General features: G+C 34.7%; 1 protein-coding gene across 1 annotated transcript in view; it reads right to left on the reverse strand.

Moving 5' to 3' along the window:
- Positions 1–5,943: 5,943 nt before the first annotated feature.
- LOC128870554 (uncharacterized) overlaps positions 5,944–22,960 on the reverse strand; it is a 47,663-nt gene continuing 30,646 nt past the window's right edge. Inside the window, exon 2 of the mRNA XM_054113207.1 lies at positions 5,944–6,931. Within this exon, the coding sequence (XP_053969182.1) occupies positions 6,889–6,931 (43 nt within the window). The 3' untranslated portion in view covers positions 5,944–6,888. The remainder of the gene's footprint in view (positions 6,932–22,960) is intronic.

Raw genomic sequence — 22,960 nt, forward strand, 5'->3', positions numbered from 1 at the left:
TAAAATTGATAACCCAGTTTGGGAAAATAATGGATCCTTTCCATTTGGAATAGTAAGTTCTAATTGGCATCCAGGGGAATTACACCGAATGGCTTATACATTTTTGGTAGAAAATTTTATAGCAATTAAAGATCTGGCTTGCAATGTAATAGAAATGGCAATGTATACCAACTCGGATATATTGACAAAAGGAAGACAAACTTGGGATCCTATAAATGAAAGAAGTGTTCCAAGTTCGCAAGCTTATTCCAGTTATTGTGAATTCTTAGTTGAGAAGGGCTTCCCAAATCATCATAGCCTTATGGGATTAATTAAATATACCTTTGAACCGATGGACAAACCAACAATAATTGGAAAGAAAGTTTTATGGAAGTATGAAGAAAAGATAAAAGTTGAAAAGGGACAAAGATTAATTGTTAAGGTGAAAAAGTCTTATATTGTTAAAAAACAATATGATGGTGAAGAAGCAAGAAAATATGTAATGAATTTAATTCGTTCTTTTTGTGGGTATAATAAAAGCGGATAAAGGGCTCACCTGAGAAGAAGAGCAATTGCTTCCCCATCAATCCCCATGCGAGCTTTTCTATTGCTCGTTGAAGAATTCCATCTAAAACTAGGGAAAAAGATTCCTGGAACCACTATATCTATTGAAAATAGTTGGCACTATGGGAAAAGCTAAAGTGGACCCAGAAGCTGTTGTTTCTTTACAAGCAACTCAAGGCGCCACTAAATGGAATGAGTTTCTAAGGGCTAGTGGTTTTGGCATGATGTCACAAACGTTTTTTGATTCAGAAAGAAGAAGAATCCTTGGCCTTCCAAGTTTAGACAACAGTGCAAAGATATTTGCAAAAGTCTGCCAAGCTAGTCATTTTTTGCTTACCGTGAAACGTATAGCATTGGGGAAAGGGCTACAAGGTAAATCAAAGATTTTGGCAAAAGAAAATCTTTTCAAATTCAGTCAAATATCTTGGCCATATAATACAAAATAATACCGTACGACCAATAAGGGACAATTTAATTTCAATCAAAAATTGTCCAATATAAAAAAATCAAAAGAATATAAGACAATTTTTAGGGAAAATTAAATTTTATCATGAATATATACCGAATAGTGCCAAAATATTAGAACCACTCCATAATTTACTTCAAAAAGATCAAAAATTTATTTGACCTGAAAGTTGTCAAAATCATTTGGAATAAAAATATTGTTCAAAAAATAAGTAAAACGACGAAAAGCAATACGAGTACAAATACTCATAAAAGCAACCACAACTACAACGATTTAGATGCTAACAATGATATGTCGGATGAATTGAGCGCGTACAGCTCGGAGGAAGACGAGGTGACATCACGAAAATCGCGAAAAATACAGCCAACTGATGCTGCGGATTACGAGGATGGGGGCGGAATGTAAAAATGTAAATTAATTTGTGTGCAAATAAATTACAAGTGATATTTTCATATTTGAGCCGTAAGCCCTGACAGCTAGTGTTCCTTTTTTTTATTGTAAAATAATAATTTATTGTTATTTTCCATATATTAAATTAAATTAATTAAAAATATTGTTATGCTCACAACCAATCTTGGAAATATTTGATCGAAGATGTAAAGAAATTATATTTCTTATTATATTACATATTCATTTAGTTTTAAATTCACCGCTCATCTCTTAGAGTAAGGGAACACTTATTCATTTGCATTCATTACAAATTCAAGTGGAAATATTAAATTTCATTCATTTTAAAAAATCAATCGTATTTGCGAGATCTCCCCTGATGAGTTCATGGGGGAGCTTTTCCATTTGAACCTGAAGGAGTTCAGCCCTGGTTGTCCGGAGAAGGACGTCAAGATGGTCAGCCGTCTTTGGAAGGTCAGTCCTGATGGGGTGACGAATGTTGTCCTTGAGGGCACGGACATGCTAATGTCCGCCCTCTTGGAGGCAGGTCGTTGCTACGTCAAGTGGTTTTCCTTCCGGGTACGGCCGGACCAGTTGACGCCCGGCTGTTTCCGCTGCATGGGCTTTGAACATTGGGGGCGCGTATGTTGGAGGGGGGCTGCGGCATTGCTTTGCTCCAGGAACCATGCTCCACCAATGGGGTGGTGAGAGGTCTTCCTGGGGGCTTTAGGGTCTTTACTGACCTTTGAGTCAATGCCGCAGTAGCTGTGTGTGAGCCAAGCTACTCTTATGTAGTAGTTGACTCATGGTGAGGAGTATTCATATGGGCTAGAGACCAAAAAAAAAGCTAAATCAAGTTACGAAAATGGACGCACAACGATATGCACCACCACGTTATTCTCTCCATCGGGGGTAGCAGCAATAGGGTTATGATTTTAGTTTGTTTCTAAATTGTCAAATGTTGCTTATATTACGTTTTATCCAATTCGCGTGAAGGGTCAATCTTTGTTTATAGATTTAGAGATTCTAGGGGCCAAAAGCAAAAATAAAATTCATTGCACTACTGCTGCTACCTGTTTAATGTGCCTTGAGCTACATAGAATTTTTTCAATCACGTAGTAACCGTAGAGATGTAATTTTGATTTTTTCAATCATTACAAATTCAAGTTGAAATCTTTAATTTCATTCTTCTTAAAAAAAATTTATTTCATTCTTGCCAAAAAAAAATAATTAGTATAGTTGTAAATTCTATTAAATATAAATTAAGGCGGCCAGCCGCGAAATACTCGTATTGATTTCACATAAAATACCCAATGATTGAGATTGAAAAAAAGCATCGACCCGATCAGCGAGTAAAGCGAATTGCGTGTCGAAAACAACACTTTACAAAACGAAAGCTGGAAAATGCCAACGTCCCAGTCCCAACGGAGTGCTCATCGTAATCCATATTTGAATTTCTTACGTGAATTTCGCCTTCGCAATGGTCATCTCCCTGCGGTGGAAATTATTCGACGCGGCGCCAAGGAGTGGAAGAATATGCCTAAAGAGGGATAACTTGGCGAAGAATGCCAAGTTTTCTGAGGTGGCGCTCGATGTGAGCGTAAGACGGAAGCTGGGACCTAGGGTTGTGGTCTAGGGGGTCCACACGGAGATCTCCCCTGATGAGTTCATGGGGGAGCTTTTCCATTTGAACCTGAAGGAGTTCAGCCCAGGTTGTCCGGAGAAGGACGTCAGGATGGTCAGCCGTTTTTGGAAGGTCAGTCCTGATGGGGTGACGAATGTTGTCCTTGAGGGCACGGACATGCTAATGTCCGCCCTCTTGGAGGCAGGTCGTTGCTACGTCAAGTGGTTTTCCTTCCGGGTACGGCCGGACCAGTTGATGCCCGGCTGTTTCCACTGCATGGGCTTTGAACATAGGGTGGCGGAATGCAGGGCCAAGAAGGATGTCTGCCGAAGGTGCGGGCAGGAAGGGCACAGGAGTGCAGGAGTGGCAATGCCCCGCATTGAAAGTTTAGTTATGTTGTTTTATATATTTTTTTTTGACGGCATTGCGCAGTTAGTCCATATCAATCATCATCATCATCAATAATACTAGTCTCGTGTAGACCATTAGTTCCACAACTTCGGTTCTCTACTCCAATTGATCCTCTATTATGTCACCACTGACAGATCAGGATAACCAACTTTATTGAGATCACTCTAACGACTGTCTTTTCATTTACATAAAATGAGTTCGTATCCAAACAAATGAATGAACTGTGTTAAAAACAGCATGCACAAGAAATAGTAAACAAATAATGTAAAATGAATCCACAGAAATGCCAAATATATGGAATAAGTGATGGCAATTACGCCTCTCCAGTTTGTGATCCCCATTTTTCGGAGATCCTAAACCCAGCGTTTATTTGGTTTCCTTAGACTTCTCCTTCCAAAGACTTGTCTATATGAGCTATACTAACGGCTCTCCATTTGGCAATTCTGTATATGTAACCCAACTATCTGATGCATTCACATTTTATAAAGCGTATTACGTTTCCATTATGTATTAATGCCTCAAGCTTGTGACGGTATCTTACCTGATATGTTCCGGCGGAAGGGAGCATATATTGTTGGCAGTATTTTTCTTTCAAACCTCAGTATTTGGTAGATGCCTGTTATTTTAAGTACCCATACCTCGCTGCGGTATGTTAGTATGGGTCTTGCAAGCGCTTTATACACTGCCATTTGAACTCTTGATAGCGATTGAGACTTGAATTCTTTTACATGTGTAAATAATGCGTAGTCGAATGAGTTGGTGCGTGACTACCATTCGGAAAACGTAGGTTCGAAACCCCGTGAAACACCAAAATTAAAATTTTTTTCTAATAGCGATCGCCCCTTGGCAGGCAATGGCAAACCTCCGAGTGTATTTCTGTCTCATAAAAAATATTTGCAGTTCGGAGTCGGCTTAAAACTGTAGATCCCTCCATTTGTGGAACAACATCAAGACGCACATAGCAAATGAGATGAGGAGCTCAACCTATTACCCAAAAATGGTAGAAGCCCCAATTATATATACATATATGTATATATCTGAATAAAGCTTCACCATATTTCCTGCATTTACTTGGTTATTGACTGCCACAGAACTATCAGAATTACTCACACCGTATGAGTAGTCCACGAAAATTTTTTGACAAAGTCAGGCAAAATATTATCCAAAATCAATTAGAGTTTTGAGTCACATTAAACTTGGACTTTATTAGACTAAAATTTAATGGACAACAAAACTGCATACTCAATTTTTTTTTTTAATTCTTTTAAAAATTCTGAAAGTTGTATGGAAATATAGCGATTTGTATGAATCTTATACAAAGCTTAAAATATTTTACAGTACTACTACGATAAAGGCAAAAATGCATCTCATGCTGTCAATAAAATTTGAGCAGTTTATGGACCCGATACAGTTTCCATTTCCACCGCGCAACGATGGTTTCAACGTTTTCGTTCTGGTGCAGAGGTGATCGAAGATGCGCCACGGTCCGGAAGGCCTGTCGTCGAAAATTGCGATAAAATCGCTGAATTGGTCGAAAGAGACCGGCATGGTAGCAGCCGTAGCATCGGCCAAGAGCTGGGCATGAGTCATCAAACCGTTATAAACCATTTGAAGAAGCTTGGATTCAAAAAGAAGCTCGATGTATGGATGCCACACGACTTGACGCAAAAAAACATTTTTGCCCGTATGGATGCATGCGAATCGCTTCTGAATCGCAACAAAATCGACCCATTTTTGAAGCGGATGGTGACGGCGACAACGTGATGCGCAAACGGTCGTGGTCGAAAAGCGGTGAAGCTGCCCAGACGGTGGTCAAGCCTGGATTGACGGCCAGGAAGGTTATTCTGTATGTTTGGTGGAATTGGCAGGGAATCATCCACTATGAGCTGCTCCCCTATGGCCAAACGCTCAATTCGGACCTGCACTGTCAACAACTGGACCGCTTGAATGCAGTACTCATGCAGAAGAGGCCATCTTTGATCAACAGAGGCCGAATTGTCTTCCATCAGGACAACGCCAGGCCACACACATCTTTGGTGATGGGCCAGAAGCTCCGGGAGCTCGGATGGGAGGTTCTTTTGCATCCACCGTATAGTCCGGATCTCTCTGTCTACGGCGAACGAGCTTGGTAGTCGGAAGTTGTCCACAAGAGAGTCCTGTGAAAATTGGCTCTCCGAGTTTTTTGACAATACGGAAGCGAGCTTCTATAAGAGGGGCATTATGAAGTTGGCATCTCGTTGGGAACTCGTCATCGAACAAAACGGCGCATATTTGACTTAAATCGCATTATTATAACCAATTTTATGAACAATTGAAAATTCAATAAAAATAGACTTTTTTGACAACCTATAATTATGATAAAAAAAATAATAATAAAAATTAAAATTAAAATAATTATAATAAAAAATAATAATAATAAATAATAAAATTAAAGTAATTATAATAAAAAATAATAATAATAATAACAAATAATAAAAATTTTCCTCTTTGATTTAAGGAGTCTTAAGTTGGCTCCAAACTTTAATTTATTAGTGCTCGCTCGGAGGAACTTCTTAACTTGCATACTTAAGTATGCGTTTTTCAAAGGGCATTATTGTACTATACTTGTTCGAGCAAAAATTATATAAAATTTTTTTTTTCTAGCTGGATATCCTCTTTAGTGTGATATTTAGAGTAACCTCATAGAGTGAGTACAAGCATTTAAAATATTTTTTTGAATTTGTTTCTTTCTTTGAAATTTTTTAGTATTTTAAAATTTTAAAGATCTTGAAAGAAATTAAATGGTTGAGAAAATGAAAATCTTAATGTGCAGCATTGCTAAACAAAACCTATAGTTTCACGTGCATATGAAATTTGTTCCCATATAACTTTTACTGTCGCTTGGCTCATTACTGGCTCTCTATCGCCTGCTGTTTTTAGATTTATTTAATTGACAATTTTCCGCTTTTTCTTTCTCGCTTTACGCTGTACCTGTTCCAGCCTCCATATACTTATACAAATATATTACAGTAATTATATGTGTGTGTGTGTGTGTGCAAGCAAATGCGCCCGCCTACGATACTTAATTTTAATGTGCAAAGTTCGTCTTCAACAGTTTACCGTTCGCTTGACGATGGTTTCATGTTGCAAAGCCATAAAGTAAACGCTTTAACTGCGCCAATACTCGTATACTCACTATACCTGTCCCTGCGTATGAGCCAACATTGACCGAGCTGGGATGAGAAGTCTAACGGCCGTATAAGTAATTCCATTGCAAACTTTTGCTAAACTTTTAACAAACTTGTTGGCCACAAACTTATCGTTGTCAACGGTACAATTCAGCTGCGCACCATTCATTGTTTACCTGTACAGAGTGATTGTTATTGTTTTTTGTTGACGATGTTGCTTTTGTTGACCAAGTCTTTCGTTCACCTTGCCTTGATTGCTTGTTTTAAGTATTACGTTGTTGTTGCTGCTATTAAATCTGTGTTGGTCGCCCTCTGCCACTGCCATTGGATGTCCTACGGATAGATTTCATAGTTTAACTTGATGAACAAAAACAACAATATATAGTATAATATATTGCACAATGAATGAAATGAGCAAATATGTAGATACCGACTGCTTTTCACTCATTTGTGTAGGTCATATTTGCTCACATATGCACAGAAGCAGTTTGCTGCTGCTCAATAGTCAAGTTGCTTGGATTTATAAATTTTCCCCATGGGATTTATTTAAGCGCCAGCCGCCTCACTTTAGGTTTAAGTCGTTGCTTATTTGTTTGCTTTTATTTTGAGTGCAGATTTTCTAGATTTGGGAAATTAAGCAAGGTAAACAATTAGGGTAAGGGTTAAGTAGCTTTGTTTTACATGCAATTGCGTATTTATTTCTGTATACACACATACATCTCTACATCTTATAATGTGAGGAGCCAGCGAGTGAATCAGCCCCAAGAGGTAATACCTTCTTTGGAGTTTTGCGGGAAGAGTGGTTGTTAGTGGAGATGCATTTAGCACACAGGTACAAGCCCCTGACAGTACCGGTATAGCAGTACTCATGATAGTTTTTTCTTCGTGCGCGTTCGTTGCGAAAAAACATCTTATCAAATAAAGTTCTAAAACTTGAAAAAATTTATGCTAATAAGTATACGCAGAGTGAGCCATTTTGTATCGGGTTATTTTGCTTTCAAGCTTATCTCTCATAGAAGGTTTTTTTCAACATAAATTTCATAAACTGACTATCTCATGCCCTGTACTCTTCGCAGTAATAAAACTGATTGGCTGTATTTCAGAACTTTAATTGCCTCAACAATTAACCTGAAGCTTCCACTCAAGACAAATAACAACATTACAATTCCAGTTGGACATTTCAATAATTGCCTTCAGCAAGCAACTTGGAACTCAACACCGCCTACAACCAATCAACAACACGCCTAGATATCTAAAGCTAAAAAACGCCAGGCGAGAAAAAGACGGCAACAAAGCAAACACCCCGAAGATAAAAAACTCTGAACTCGGTTGCACAATAACTAAAAAAATTCCTTGAAAAAGAACTTAGCATTCAACTTCAAAATTACTTCAGTAAGCGAGATGCATCCTCATCCTCTGAATACTCTCTTTCGAAAGCAGCAAAAAAATTCAAAATACCAGTCCTAACACAGTCAGCCATCAAAATGGGAAATAATAAGTGGACTAAATTGGATCTTGGAAAAGCTCATCACTATTCTCGTCGCGGCGGCCGCCGTAGCCGAATGGATTGGTCCGTGATTACCATTCGGAATTCACAGAGAGAACGTTGGGTCGAATCTCGGTGAAACACCAAAAGTTAAGAAAAAACATTTTTCTAATAGCGGCCGCCCCTCGGCGGGCAACGGCAAACCTCCGAGTGTATTTCTGCCATGAAAAAGCTCCTCATAAAATATCTGCCGTTCGGAGTCGGCTGGAAACTGTAGGTCCCTCCATTTGTGTAACAACATCAAGACGCGCACTACAAATAGGAGGAGGAGCTCGGCTAAACACCCAAAAAAGGGTGTACGCGCTAATTATTTATATATATATATATTCTCGTCGCTAATCCCGAGACTTTATACCACATGAAGTCGAACTTCCGTTAAGCACTGTCCAAATAGTCAAAGACACCCTCGAACTCATCCACCAGGTGGACCCGCCAATGCAAAAACATATTTCAAAACGAGGTAAAAGCAGCAGTTAAAAGGCTGAAAACAAAGACAGCTCCCGGACATGATCTAATCACTGGAGAACTACTCAACCAACTGCCCCATAAAGGAATCTATTTTCTCACGTATATATGTAATGTTATTGTACTAACTGATTTTGTTCCTCCCCTATGGAAAGCAGCATAAATAAAAATGATCCCTAAATCCGGACAAATCACCGAAAAAGTGAAATCTTAGCGTCTTATTTGCTTACTTATAGGATCCCTTTTTCTTAAAAGAATGATTCCCATAATTCAAAACCGAAAATTAGTCCCAAATCATCAATTTGGCTTCAGAAAGACTCATGGTACCATCGAACAGGTACACAGACTCGCAAATAGTATTCATCAAGCTTTTGAGCAGGAAAAGTATTACACAGCCATATTTCTCGACATATCCCAAGCATTTGACCGCGTTTGACATGACGGATTACCATGCAGACTAAAAGGCATTTTACCCACAAATTATTACACTTTTATTAAGTCGTACCGCAAAGACCACACGAAGAACAGTCTGAATACTATGAACGCTTAGCTTGGGTACCCCAAGGCAGTATAATGCGCCCAATACTTTACTTACTTTACACACCAGATCTACCAAACACAAAGGAAACTATCGTCGGAACTCGTCCAGATGACACTGCCCTACTCGCTATAGACTCCCGCTCTACTCGCTTTCCCTCAAACTCCAGAAAGGACTTGATCAAATAACGCAAATGCTAAAAGAAAGAGAAAATAAAAGCTAACGAGATAAGATCTGTTCGAGTTATCTTTCCACTCAAACAAAACACTTTCTCCACCGTTAAACTCAATAATGTAATCATTCTCCAAAATAATGTTACAAAACATGGAAAATGCAAAGCACTTGGAATTAAACTCCGAAAACTATACCGGTTTCTCAATCGAAATTCTCATGTTTCTTTCAAATGCTTCTTACTCTACTCAGTTACCTTAAAACTAATATGGACCTATGACATACCACTCTGGGGCACTGCAGCTAACTCTAACATCGAAATACTCCAAAGTGTCCAGTCAAAAACTCTAAGAATGATTACAAAGGCATCATATTACATCACAAATGCCCAAATACATCGTGATCCCAAATTTCTTATAATAGACAGACTAGCGTACCCTCGCCCGCTTCGCTAGACGACAAATTCAATGATTTGCTGAAAGAGAATACAATTAATACGAAACAAAGCAAATTCTTTGATACAATTTCATTCGAACTTTATTGTAACACTTTGGTAGACAACGTTTTTGGTTTTTACATCTTTCGCGTGAATAATGACGATGGTTTGCCAACTCGTGAGCAAGCTACATACAATTGTCCATGAGAAAAAATTGGGTAGTTTTGAAAAACACTTCGCTCTAACAAATTTCTTCTCAGTTAATTGCTGAAAATTAAATATTTTGAAAAAACTATTTTTTTTTAATTTAACGTTTTTGAGAAAATTTTGTTCTTGAAAAAATTTCATACTTTTGTAAAAGTTTAAATTGATTTGTTAAAAAAAATTTTTTTCCGCTTTGAAAAACACCCCCTCGAAAAAATGTATTCTCTATTAATAGTGGAATATGAAATGCTTTGAAAACACCATTTTTTTTTTTAAATTTTGTTTGGTTTTCAGAAAATTTTGTTTTGAAAAAATTTCATAGCCTTGAAAAAGTTTTATTTTACTTTATTTGTTTAAAATTTTTGAAATTTTTTTTTTTGTAATTTTAGAAAAACACCTCTTCGAAGAAATTTCTTTTATCTTTTTGAGGAAAATTTGGTTTTGAAAAAATTTCATGCTTTCGAAATTTTTTTATTTTACTTTATTTCTTCAAAATTTTTTAAAACAATTTTTTTTATAATTTTCGAAAAACACCCCTTTGAAAAAATGTTTTCTATGTGTCATAGTGGTATTCCATTAACTTTTAGGATTATAGTCAAATATGTACTTACAAATATCTACGCTTTCACAAATAGCAACAATAAACAAATTTCCTCAAAACCAAAAAATTTACTTTTCTTCTAAAAAAATTCTAAACAAACAACGTAATAAATTTAGAATTTTGTGTTCACTTGTGTTCACGAAAAAACAGTATTGTTTTTATTGTATTAACTGAAAACCAAAATGTTGCAAAAAATCAAAACAAAACTAAATTATTTTTTTGTGTTCATTTGGTCCATATGTTCCATAAAAAGTTGATATGGTAAATAATATGCAGGGTCTGATACACGCAAATTTCCATTGACCATTATAGTGACAAAATTATCGATCACCAATTCCAACTGGATTTCAAAATCAGAGTTGGAATGAGTTGTTGTGTGGTGTACTTCTGAAAAAATGAGAAATAAACAAAATAAATCTAAAAATTCGAATTCTAACTTTATCTTGTGTATGTTCTTATTACCTTTGAATTTTTCCAATGAAGCACCATTCATTTTAAATTTTCCAAGAATTTTTTTTATCATTTCGCGTTTCTTTCCTTTTTCATTCGATTCCAACATTTGTTCATAGCCGAAAACATCGTTTGCAAACGCATTCATTTCCATATAGAATTGGTCAAAGAAAGCATTGCTCAATTGAATTGAAACATTATTTTCATAAATACTTAGGACCTTAACTAATGCACCTTGGTACATACCTAACGCAGATATTAATCGCGACCTTGACATCGATACTATAGATGAAACAATACAAAGCGCTAGCAGAAGACACATAAATAGACTATTAACGCATACAAATCCTATGATGAGAAGACTGCCAAATAAAGAAAAATCTACCCAAAGTCGGCTTAACCGTCAAACACCAACAGATCTTGCAAAATCCTTGTAATCAATTATCAACTAATCGTACATGTCATTGCTTGTTAACCACTTGTTTTTAAATAATATGTATATTTCTTCTATATGAGCTTGGGGGCATTGGCCCTTCAATATTACTCTCATTCCATCTTTTTGTAAATCAAATTACTTATTGTCTAACGACCGGTGTAATATTTTATGGAAGAAATAAAAAAGAAAAAAAAAAATTTCATTCAAATCATTTGAAATTTCTGTATACAATAATGAAAAATTCAAAAAAAGTTGTACACATAAAATGAATGCCGATTCGAAACTTACTTTAATCTAAGAATCGAGCAAGTTTTGTTTTGCACAATATTTTGATTTTTTCTTTTTTTTATATGAAGAAAATATTTAATCGTATCGGCCCAAAAAATGCGTACAAACGAACATCATTTCATTTTTATATATATAGACTAGCGTACCCTCGCCCGCTTCGCTAGACGATAAATTCAATGATTTGCTGAAAGAGAATAAAATTAATACGAAACAAAGCAAATTCTTTGATACAATTTCATTCGAACTTTATTGTAAGACTTTTTGGTAGACAACGTTTTTGGTTTTTTCATCTTTCGCGTGAATAATGACGATGGTTTGCCAACTCGTGAGCAAGCTACATACAATTGTCCATGAGAAAAAATTGGGTATTCTAAATTAATACCGCACATTTGTAGAGACTGTCCTTGCGCCTTATTAATTCTCATAGCGAAGGCAAGGCGAATAGGGAACTGCAAACGTTTGAAATCGAATGGTAAATCCGCCGGAATCAGTGGAATTCAGGGTATCAAAATGTCTTCTCCTTTGTACTTCCCTTTCAAAATTGTTGCTTCGATAACGTTACCCATTAGCTTCTTCACAGCGAGTCTGGTACCGTTGCAAAGTCGGGGCACATTACTGTTGCGCAGCATAATAATAGGTGCTCCAATTTTTTATCGTAAATTATGAGGTGGTAGGCTTGGCAAATCGAGTGAGTTTAAGAATTCAGTTGGATAATTTACGACATCATCTTGATCAGTAATAGTGGCCACTGACTTGATATGCAACTATGTCACCAGGTATTTGATTCAAAATAGCTGCATTTATATCATTGACGTCCTTATTTTTCCCAGCTAAAATTGCTCTTTCGCTGAGTCAATCATGGTTTTTGTAATGTTGAACTATGTTTGGAAATACACTCTGTATCAATGCCTCTTTAGACTGTGCAAAAGTGCAGAAATTGTTAGGCAATGTTATCATTCCTGTTGTTTTTGAAAAAAGGTTTATTTTTTTTGGTTAAAAAGTGTTTTTTGAAGTTTTGAAAAACACTTCGCTCTAACAAATTTCTTCTCAGTTAATTGCTGAAAATTAAATATTTTGAAAAAACTATTTTTTTTTAATTTAACGTTTTTGAGAAAATTTTGTTCTTGAAAAAATTTCATACTTTTGTAAAAGTTTAAATTGATTTGTTAAAAAAGATTTTTTTCCGCTTTGAAAAACACCCCCTTCGAAAAAATGTATTCTCTATTAATAGTGGAATATGAAATGCTTTGAAAACACCATTTTTTTTTTAATTTTGTTTGGTTTTCAGAAAATTTTGTTTTGAAAAAATTTCATACCCTTGAAAAAGTTTTATTTTATTTTGTTTAAAATTTTTGAAATTTTTTTTATGTAATTTTAGAAAAACACCCCTTCGAAGAAATTTCTTTTATCTTTTTGAGGAAAATTTGGTTTTGAAAAAATTTCATGCTTTCGAAATTTTTTTATTTTACTTTATTTCTTCAAAATTTTTGAAAACAATTTTTTTTATAATTTTCGAAAAACACCCCTTTGAAAAAATGTTTTCTATGTGTCATAGTGGTATTCCATTAACTTTTAGGATTATAGTCAAATACTTACAAATATCTACGCTTTCACAAATAGCAACAATAAACAAATTTCCTCAAAACCAAAAAATTTACTTTTTTTCTAAAAAAATTCTAAACAAACAACGTAATAAATTTAGAATTTTGTGTTCACTTGTGTTCACGAAAAAACAGTATTGTTTTTATTGTATTAACTGAAAACCAAAATGTTGCAAAAAATCAAAACAAAACTAAATTATTTTTTTGTGTTCATTTGGTCCATATGTTCCATAAAAAGTTGATATGGTAAATAATATGCAGGGTCTGATACACGCAAATTTCCATTGACCATTATAGTGACAAAATTATCGATCACCAATTCCAACAGGATTTCAAAATCAGAGTTGGAATGAGTTGTTGTGTGGTGTACTTCTGAAAAAATGAGAAATAAACAAAATAAATCTAAAAATTCGAATTCTAACTTTATCTTGTGTATGTTCTTATTACCTTTGAATTTTTCCAATGAAGCACCATTCATTTTAAATTTTCCAAGAATTTTTTTTATCATTTCGCGTTTCTTTCCTTTTTCATTCGATTCCAACATTTGTTCATAGCCGAAAACATCGTTTGCAAACGCATTCATTTCCATATAGAATTGGTCAAAGAAAGCATTGCTCAATTGAATTGAAACATTATTTTCATAAATACTTAGGACCTTAACTAATGCACCTTGGTACATACCTAACGCAGATATTAATCGCGACCTTGACTTCGATACTATAGATGAAACAATACAAAGCGCTAGCAGAAGACACATAAATAGACTATTAACGCATACAAATCCTATGATGAGAAGACTACCAAATAAAGAAAAATCTACCCAAAGTCGGCTTAACCGTCAAACACCAACAGATCTTGCAAAATCCTTGTAATCAATTATCAACTAATCGTACATGTCATTGCTTGTTAACCACTTGTTTTTAAATAATATGTATATTTCTTCTATATGAGCTTGGGGGCATTGGCCCTTCAATATTACTCTCATTCCATCTTTTTGTAAATCAAATTACTTATTGTCTAACGACCGGTGTAATATTTTATGGAAGAAATAAAAAAGAAAAAAAAAATTTCATTCAAATCATTTGAAATTTCTGTATACAATAATGAAAAATTCAAAAAAAGTTGTACACATAAAATGAATGCCGATTCGAAACTTACTTTAATCTAAGAATCGAGCAAGTTTTGTTTTGTACAATATTTTGATTTTTTCTTTTTTTTATATGAAGAAAATATTTAAAAGAAATTTTTTTTGCTAAAAACCTTCCCCTAGTGGATCCCTATAATATGAAAAAAGAACGAATAAAATTGGCCTCGTATCGGCCCAAAAAAATGCGTACAAACGAACATCATTTCATTTTTATATATATAGATGAAGAAATAAAAAATGCTTGCATCACACAACAAAAGACTTCAATCACACATAAAAACTTTAATGACAGAAACAACTCGAAATCTCATCTTTGACTGAAAGGGAGTCAACAATGGACTTATTATCCTAATAAGCAAATATATTTTAGCAAATGTATTTTAGAAATGGTTGCACCACTGGGTGCCATCCATACATGACTAATAAAATATTTTAGTTTTAATTAAAAATATTGTTTAATGTTTGAAAAGCAGATCGCAATAGAGAAATGAACTAAAAAAAAATAGCAATCTAACGGTTAGACGCGATAGAAGTGAAACTTTCCGTAAAACAAACTGAGAGAATGAGACGAAAGCAGCATTAGGAGCGGGATAATTATAGGTTCATTATAATATTGCTCTAAAGTTCATATTTTAATTTCTTCATTTTATTATTATTCATCCTCAATGTTTTTAATTTCAACAAATGATACGAGTGGCTTATGATAGCTAAAATATGATACAAATGCTTTGGTTTCGATGTTGTCAACATATCTTTGAAATACCGCGTCAATTGTTGTTTTTGATCGTATTGTCGATTCAGTGCGATGGTTGCACATTTTTAAATTGAATGTTGTATTGAGAAAGTCAATTAAAGGAACCGCTGTGTCAAATGCAAAATTTACGTTAAAATCGCCACTTAAAATCATTGGAACTTTATCGTAATCTTTTCTAAGTATCCGCGATACTTCTGGTGTATACTTTATTAAATTTTCGTGAATGGATTCCGTGATGCTATTTATTGATTGATTCGGTGAAATATAAATTGCCACAATTAAAACTGTTTTTCCATTGCTCAATCTGGTTTCGCATGCACATATGTCTCCCACTTTAGAGAGCTGAGCAGACAGTGGAGTTACAATACGAGCACCGTCATTTTGATTGTGGTATATTGCAACACCGCCTGCAATTGCGGTAAATATTTAAAAATGAAAATATTTACGAATATAAAAATGCGGTTGCTATTATGAGCGTCGTAACGCGTATATTACATAGACGTACTAGCATACACACAAACATTCGTAGGACGCTTGGTCTAAGCAAGTATTAGGTAATGTAGTATGTAATGCCTTCTCGCTCATCGTGGCTCCGTAATACGCAGGCGCGCACACATACGTACTAGCATACATACAAACATACATACGTATGACGCTTGAACTAAACACCAAAACAAGTAATGTAAAGCAGTGTAGTATACATACTACAATACTCACTATACTAGAGTGGCTCAGCAGTACGCATCCACACACATATACGTATATCAACATATAACGCTTCGTAGTGTCGCTTTTTCATTTCATCGAGTCTCAAATCAGCCCCAACGATTCTAAAGAAATTTTCACTTCAAAAAATCCCAATTTTACATTTCTTTGCATCCTGTGCCCCAAAAGGAAAAATGATACGATCCAGGCAAATAGTAAATTAATAATATCTATAAATCTCTCTCCACAAGCCCTATAATACTGCATTTTTCTCTTTATGTTAATTTACAAGCATGCCCTGCTCTTGACCTTAAAGATATAATTCCAGTATTTTCGTAGTTTGGAATTACTGTCCGAAGTGATGTCTACGCCCTGCCTCTTTTTCTTCCTATTTGTCAACAGTTTTGGATTTCTTTTCACATTTTTATTACCATTCACGCCGTCAGCCATTCAATGTCAACTTATTTTCGTTCTGATTTTATTGTAAGGCTTCGCACAAAATTCCACTGAAAACCGATAAACTAAAAGCTGATTAAATAAAAAATACTAACTTTCCTTTCGAAAAAGTTCTCTTAGCAACACCAAAAGCGTATACGCAAATGCTGAACGTACACTTTTGACACTCGCCTTACTAAATACGTATACGGAAACTAAATACCGTTAGAACCGGTGGCAACACATTGCAGTGATTGTGTCGCCAGCATTACAATTACGATAGTAAACAACGGAGATGTTGAATTTGAATTTGCACTGAGCTGACCGTTGGAATTTCAGCGACAAATAGTATTTAAAAATAAAAGGAGCGTAAATTTATGACATCTACTGTATTACTACATATATGAAAAATGGAAATTCAGTACCAAAAATGCTGAGTCCTAAGGCGGCTATTACTGGTATTCCATAATATAAAATATTTATTAATACTGTATTTTGACATATTTCACAATTGAATTTAACGAATTTCGGTTTTCCACAAACTGCAACAGTTGGCCAGTATTTTCACTTTTATGGCCAGTACCTAGAAAATATGTGCTGCTCACAAGTTTTATTTGTTGGTTTTGGGCAAATTCTCAAGTATATTGCAAACATTCAACCACAATACTTTTCAACTTTTCCGACTGCATTTGCGGTTTAACAAAATTAAACAACATGAAAACCAGTGGAGTCCAATTACAATAATAATAATGGCCGCTCTTAATACTTACAAACTGAATAGAGGTTTTTGCAAGCAGGCAAACAATGAATACATATATACATATATATGTATGTATATACTCGTATATACCTACGTAAGTCCATACATATTTAGTTGCAAACTTATGTAACCACTCAGGCCAACAACATTTAATTTTATAATGGATTTTGTGATTGCTGCTGGATTTTTATTACAGCCTTTTCCCCTCTCTTTCTTAACTTTCACGTGGAACAATCAAGTGGTTTGGTTTTTAAGTAACTACATAAAGTAGCTACATAAAAGAAAACTATTTTGGTGCTGACCGCAGGTGAGTCGAAATGTAAATAGAAAATTTTAGGTAGGAAGAAAGCCACAAAAATATACCGAAAGTAAGAAAAATCCATTCAAAAATCCACTTTTGCATTTTCTTATGCATCCGATATTTATTAAATTCGCATTTGACCTAAATTTTCGTGTTGGTAAAAGTAAAAATTTTACTTTCCAATTTGTATGCTTGCTCAAGAAAGTGCCTTTTTGGTTAAGCAATAGAGTTGTGAGAGTTGCGTACAAGTAATTACTTCGTTCGATTCTATTATTATTTTTTGTTTTTTTTTATTATCTGGGCAAGATATGCATGTATATTTGTTTATATTTCATTGCGGCACCCACCACTTCCACTTGACTCGCTTCGGCTTGCTGCGGCTGACAGCAAACCACCCATCTTCTGTCCGCCCATGCTAGCAACAAATTCTCTTCCTCTCGTTAAAGAGATGTATAAATTATTTCAGCTACTCAAATGTTTGCCAAGATTGGTCAAAAACTTACCACAAGCTTTATTGCATTACTGTAAATATTTCCACAGCAATTTATCAAACAATGCGGGTTTGGTGCTTTCGGAAAGGTCGAACATTAGCTGAACTTTCATTCAATGCATTGAAAAGCAGCCGGAATAAATATTTTGTGGGCTGAGCGTAAATTAGAAGAAAATTATATTATCAGTTTACTAATTGAGTTGAATGTTACAACGTAGGCAGAAAAGGTATTCTATGCGAGAGAGGAAAATATGATAAAAAAAAATTATTTTATTGATCCACATATGTATATGTTGCTTATCAAAATTTTACTACATTTTTTAAGGATAATGTAATTCATTTGCCCACAAAAACCATACAAATCCCAGCTTGAAATAAAAAAAAAATTCAACAAAAGTTCCAATAAATGCTCAAACTTTTTATTGAGAATTTTTAGAAAATAGCCGAGTATGACAACTTATCGATCATTTAAATTTCGCAAAATGCAATCGCGAACTAGCTCAAAAACCGCGTTCATTTTTGATTTTTTTTTTTTTACTAATGATGTTGGTGGTTTGCTTTCATATAAACGAATTTTTGGAATTATCATATAAACGAAATATGGAGAAAATGCATAAGGCCGCCAACAAAAAAAATTATCAAAATCAACATGATTTTTGAGGCAGTTGAAAATTATATTTTATTACACCAAAATTGAATGCGCTATAAAACTACGTGCACAAAATATTTATAAAAAATCGAATTAAAAGTTATGAAATTTTGCTGAGAATTTATTGGTTTTTTTCTAGATTTGGCTGAAGTAGCAAACTTGAATCGAGATCGTTTTTGTTGCAGAATTGACTCTATTTTCACAAAACAATTTTCTAAAGTAATAAATCACTTACAATAATTATAAGGTCAGTCCATAAGTTCGTGCGTATTTTACCCATAATTTCACTTTTATACGATTTTTGCATACAAAAAATTATTCGCGAAATATAACGGAACTATTTAACTTTTCTTTGATATATTGTGCATTCAACAAGTGCTTTTAATCGCGGATAGAAGCACGTGTTGTTAAAATATAAAATGGAATCTTCGAACGCGTATAAGAGGCATATTTTGTATTTTTTTTATAAAAGTGGTAAAAATTCAACAACTGCCGCTGCAGAAATTAACACTGTTCACGCAGAGGATACCGTGAGTGTAAGAACTCCGTAAAAGTGGTTTTCAACATTCCGAAGTGGTAACTGCGACTTGGAGGACGCCACGCGCGCTGGTCGTCCTGAAGTCTTTAACTCCGACGCCTTGGTCGATCTTGTGGAAGCTAATCCAAATTTCACAGTCGATATGATAGCTCAGAGGTTAAATTTATCGCATGGAACAGTTCACAGGCACTTGGTTCAGTTGGGAAAGGTTTCAAAGCTGGGAAAATGGGTTCCACACGGACTTTCCGACGCCAACCTTCAGCAAAGAGTGGATGTGTGTTTTCAGCTGCTGCAACGGCTTGAAAATGAAAATTTTTTGAACGGAATCGTTACTGGTGATGAAAAATGGGTCCTTTCCAATAATCCTGTTCGAAAACACCAATGGTTAGATAAAGATGAAACACCAGAACCGACCCCTAGAGATGGCCTTCACCCCAAGAAGATTCTACTGTCTATTTGATGGGTTGTGGCCGGTGTTGTTTATTATGAACATCTGGAACCAAACCAGACGATAACTGCTGATTATTATTCCCATCAGCTATCAAACCTGGATGAGGCACTTAACAAAAATCGACCGTTTTTAGTGAATAGACGCAAAGTTTTGTTTCACCACGACAACGCAAGACCTCATACCGCAAGGCAAACATTAGGCAAGCTGAACGAGCTCGGATGGGAGCTAATGCCGCATCCACCATACTCTCCGGATATTGCACCTTGTGATTATCACCTTTTCCATGGACTTCAATCACATATGAGCAACAAGAACTAATCCTCAAAAAAAGCTAATATATAAAAAGGGAATCAAAGCGTATTTTGACTGAAAACACTTTTTTGAGAAGGGAATTAAAAATTTGCCTAAACGTTGGGAAGACATTGTAAATAATAAAAAAAAATTTATTATTGCTTAATAAATACTTTAAATATCTTTTTTATTAATTTTAAAACTACCTTTAAAAAACGCACGAACTTATTGACTGACCTGATATTTAACGCAGTGATTTTGTACTTCGCACTTTGGAAATTGTTTTTAATCAGAAAAAAACAGGATTCATAGAAAATGCCTATATAATATTGTAACAAAAAACACGCTTTCCAGATTTTTTAGTAGTTCAAAAATCAAAACATTTTTGCACACTTTTGAATCATACCTTTTACAAATAGTTTGTCAGGGTAAGTCTTAGTGCTTGTTCGTAAAAATTGTAGACTGGCCGAATTTCAGTTTCAACTAAAAAATTTTGACTCGTCTGGTTTTTGTTAGTTCAAAAGTAACATAAACTTTTGGTTATTACAAACATTTTGAATACTATTATCGAAGTGAACATTTTCTATTAAAAGGGAGGCTATATGATACCCACACATACTCATATTTGTTCTGTCATGGTATGTGTGGCTAGTAAGCAATTATTTAGTACTTGAGATCAACTCTACTTATACTGGTATACAGATTGGCTTAAACACTGATAACTTTACTGATTTTCATACACGGACACTTTGCAGTAGCAGTAAAAACGCGATATATTTTTACATTTTGACTAGCAATAATCTCTAAATATTTTATTGATAATGTTAATCAATTTATATTATCAGTATTTTAACTGCAAAATTTTTCAGTAATGACTACAAAAAGTATTTTTAATACAATTTTTTTTAGTATATTAGTTAGTAAAAGTTTACTGGCAAAGCAAGTTCAATTTCATTATCAATATTTTACTGGATAGTGCCATTTATAATGCAATAAATATATAATGCAGTGTGCCAATCTATGATGTTTTTACATTTAAATACCAAAACAGGTTAATTGATTTCTCTCAAATTTCGTACGTTGAATTTGAACGCGTTCTGAGAAAACAATGTCTCTCAAATCAAGTTAGTTTCACTATTTTTCACAAAAACTTCACTGAAATTTGTGTGCTGTTCAAAATATGTTACTCTGTTTCATTCATCCGCAAAATAATTGACTTTAAGCGTCATAGGCGTTTAACAGCAAGAGCTAACAGCAAGAACTAAAGCTGTAAACTAACATTGACCATAAATGGCATGCATGTCTCTCAGCTAACAGAATTAAATTCCTTTGATTTATCCGTCAATTTGGTATTTCGAAAAATAACCCACGGCCGCCGTAACCGAATGGGTTGGTGCGTGACTACCATTCGGAATTCAGAGAGAGAACGTCGGTTCGAATCTCGGTGAAAGATCAAAATTAAGAAAAAGTTGTTTCTAATAGCGGTCGCCCCTCGGCAAGCAATGGAAAACCTCCGAGTGTATTTCTGTCATGAAAAAGCTTCTCATAAAAATATTTGCCGTTTGGAGTCGGCTTGGAACTGTAGGTCCCTCCATTTGTGGAATAACATCAAGACGCACACCACAAATAGAAGGAGGAGCTCGGCCAAACACCCAAAAAGGGTATAAGCACCAATTATATATATATATTTTTAAATATATTTGTAAACTTACTTATATTTTCACACACGCTAATGAGTGTATAAACAAACTTGTTTTTGAAATGTTCCCCAAATATTCTTCAAATTTAGAATAGTTAAATTCCAAAGAATATGTCGACGAAAGTATTCAATTTTTGGTAACCAAATAATGGATGCGTCAAAAACCTATTTTCTTCAACTGTCACAGTATAAATTTAATTTAATTAAAATGTAGAACTATTTTCGTAGACAATGCACCCATTATTAGCAGCAGGTGGACCATTTCAAGGTAATTAGACTAACTGGTATTATATAGTAAGTACAAAAATTTTGCAATATAGATATAAAATGTGAACTAGAGGAAAGAAATGAATTTCTCTATACTATTTATTTACATAGTGCCACTTCTAGTGCTGACTTCTTTATATGTTTGTTCCTCAACAATCGATTATCTCAAATGAAAGTTATTGAGTTACTTCTTCAGTAAAGGAATCACCAAAAATCCTCGGGCTTAGACGTAATAAAAAATAGAATACTTCAAAAATTGTCAAATAGACGGAATGTCTATTTTCCTTAATTGCAGTTGCAATACTTTTCAGAAATAAAAGATATATGAAGAATTTAGGAAAAATAACTACTTTACTCTCCATCCATTTGTCAATCAAATCATCTACTCCACACCAAATGCCGACAGTCAGATCTATGGAGCAATAAATACTAAAATAGTTTAGACAAAACCTTTGAGCAACTACTTACAGGCAATCTAAGTGACTTTATAAACGAAAATAAGATAACGCCTGATGAGCAATTTGACTTCAGAAAATGTCATGGCATCGTACACACAAAGAATTTACACACCCATTAAATCAAGTTTATAATGACAAGAAGTCGTCCGCATTAGTTTTATTCGATGTTGAAAAAAAAGCATTGATTTCGTATGACACAGTGGGCAGTAGAGCTCAAAGCTCACTGAACTGAAATTTCCTATCCAGTTAAAAAAAATTGTTCTGCTTTTTAAAAAAGGCGAGATTATTGTGTCTGTGTGAATGATGAAACTTCAAATCATAAAATTTCTGTTGGTATACCCCAGTACCTATTGTATTGGACATATATGTTTCTAACATCCTAAACTCGAAAACTTTAGGCAGGCGACACTTGCATAACTCTGTTCACGATATATCGGGTATTTTTTTTAGCTATTGTACCTACATAAGAACTATCGATATCAATAGCTATAGTTTGACAGCAGAGAATGGCAATCTGTGTTGATATTTCTAGGCAGGAAGGTTAGGCAAATGATGAGATTCATCAGTCACTTGAAGCGGTTAATACGAACGCAATGGGCCGCTGTTGGGCGTCGTCATCTAATCCAAAGTTCCTTCTTCCTATTTCCACCTGTTGGGTTCCTTTCCTTCTGCTTTCCATCT

The sequence above is a fragment of the Anastrepha ludens genome, chromosome Y, assembly GCF_028408465.1.
Source record: "Anastrepha ludens isolate Willacy chromosome Y, idAnaLude1.1, whole genome shotgun sequence".
Taxonomy (NCBI): Eukaryota; Metazoa; Arthropoda; class Insecta; order Diptera; family Tephritidae; genus Anastrepha; species Anastrepha ludens.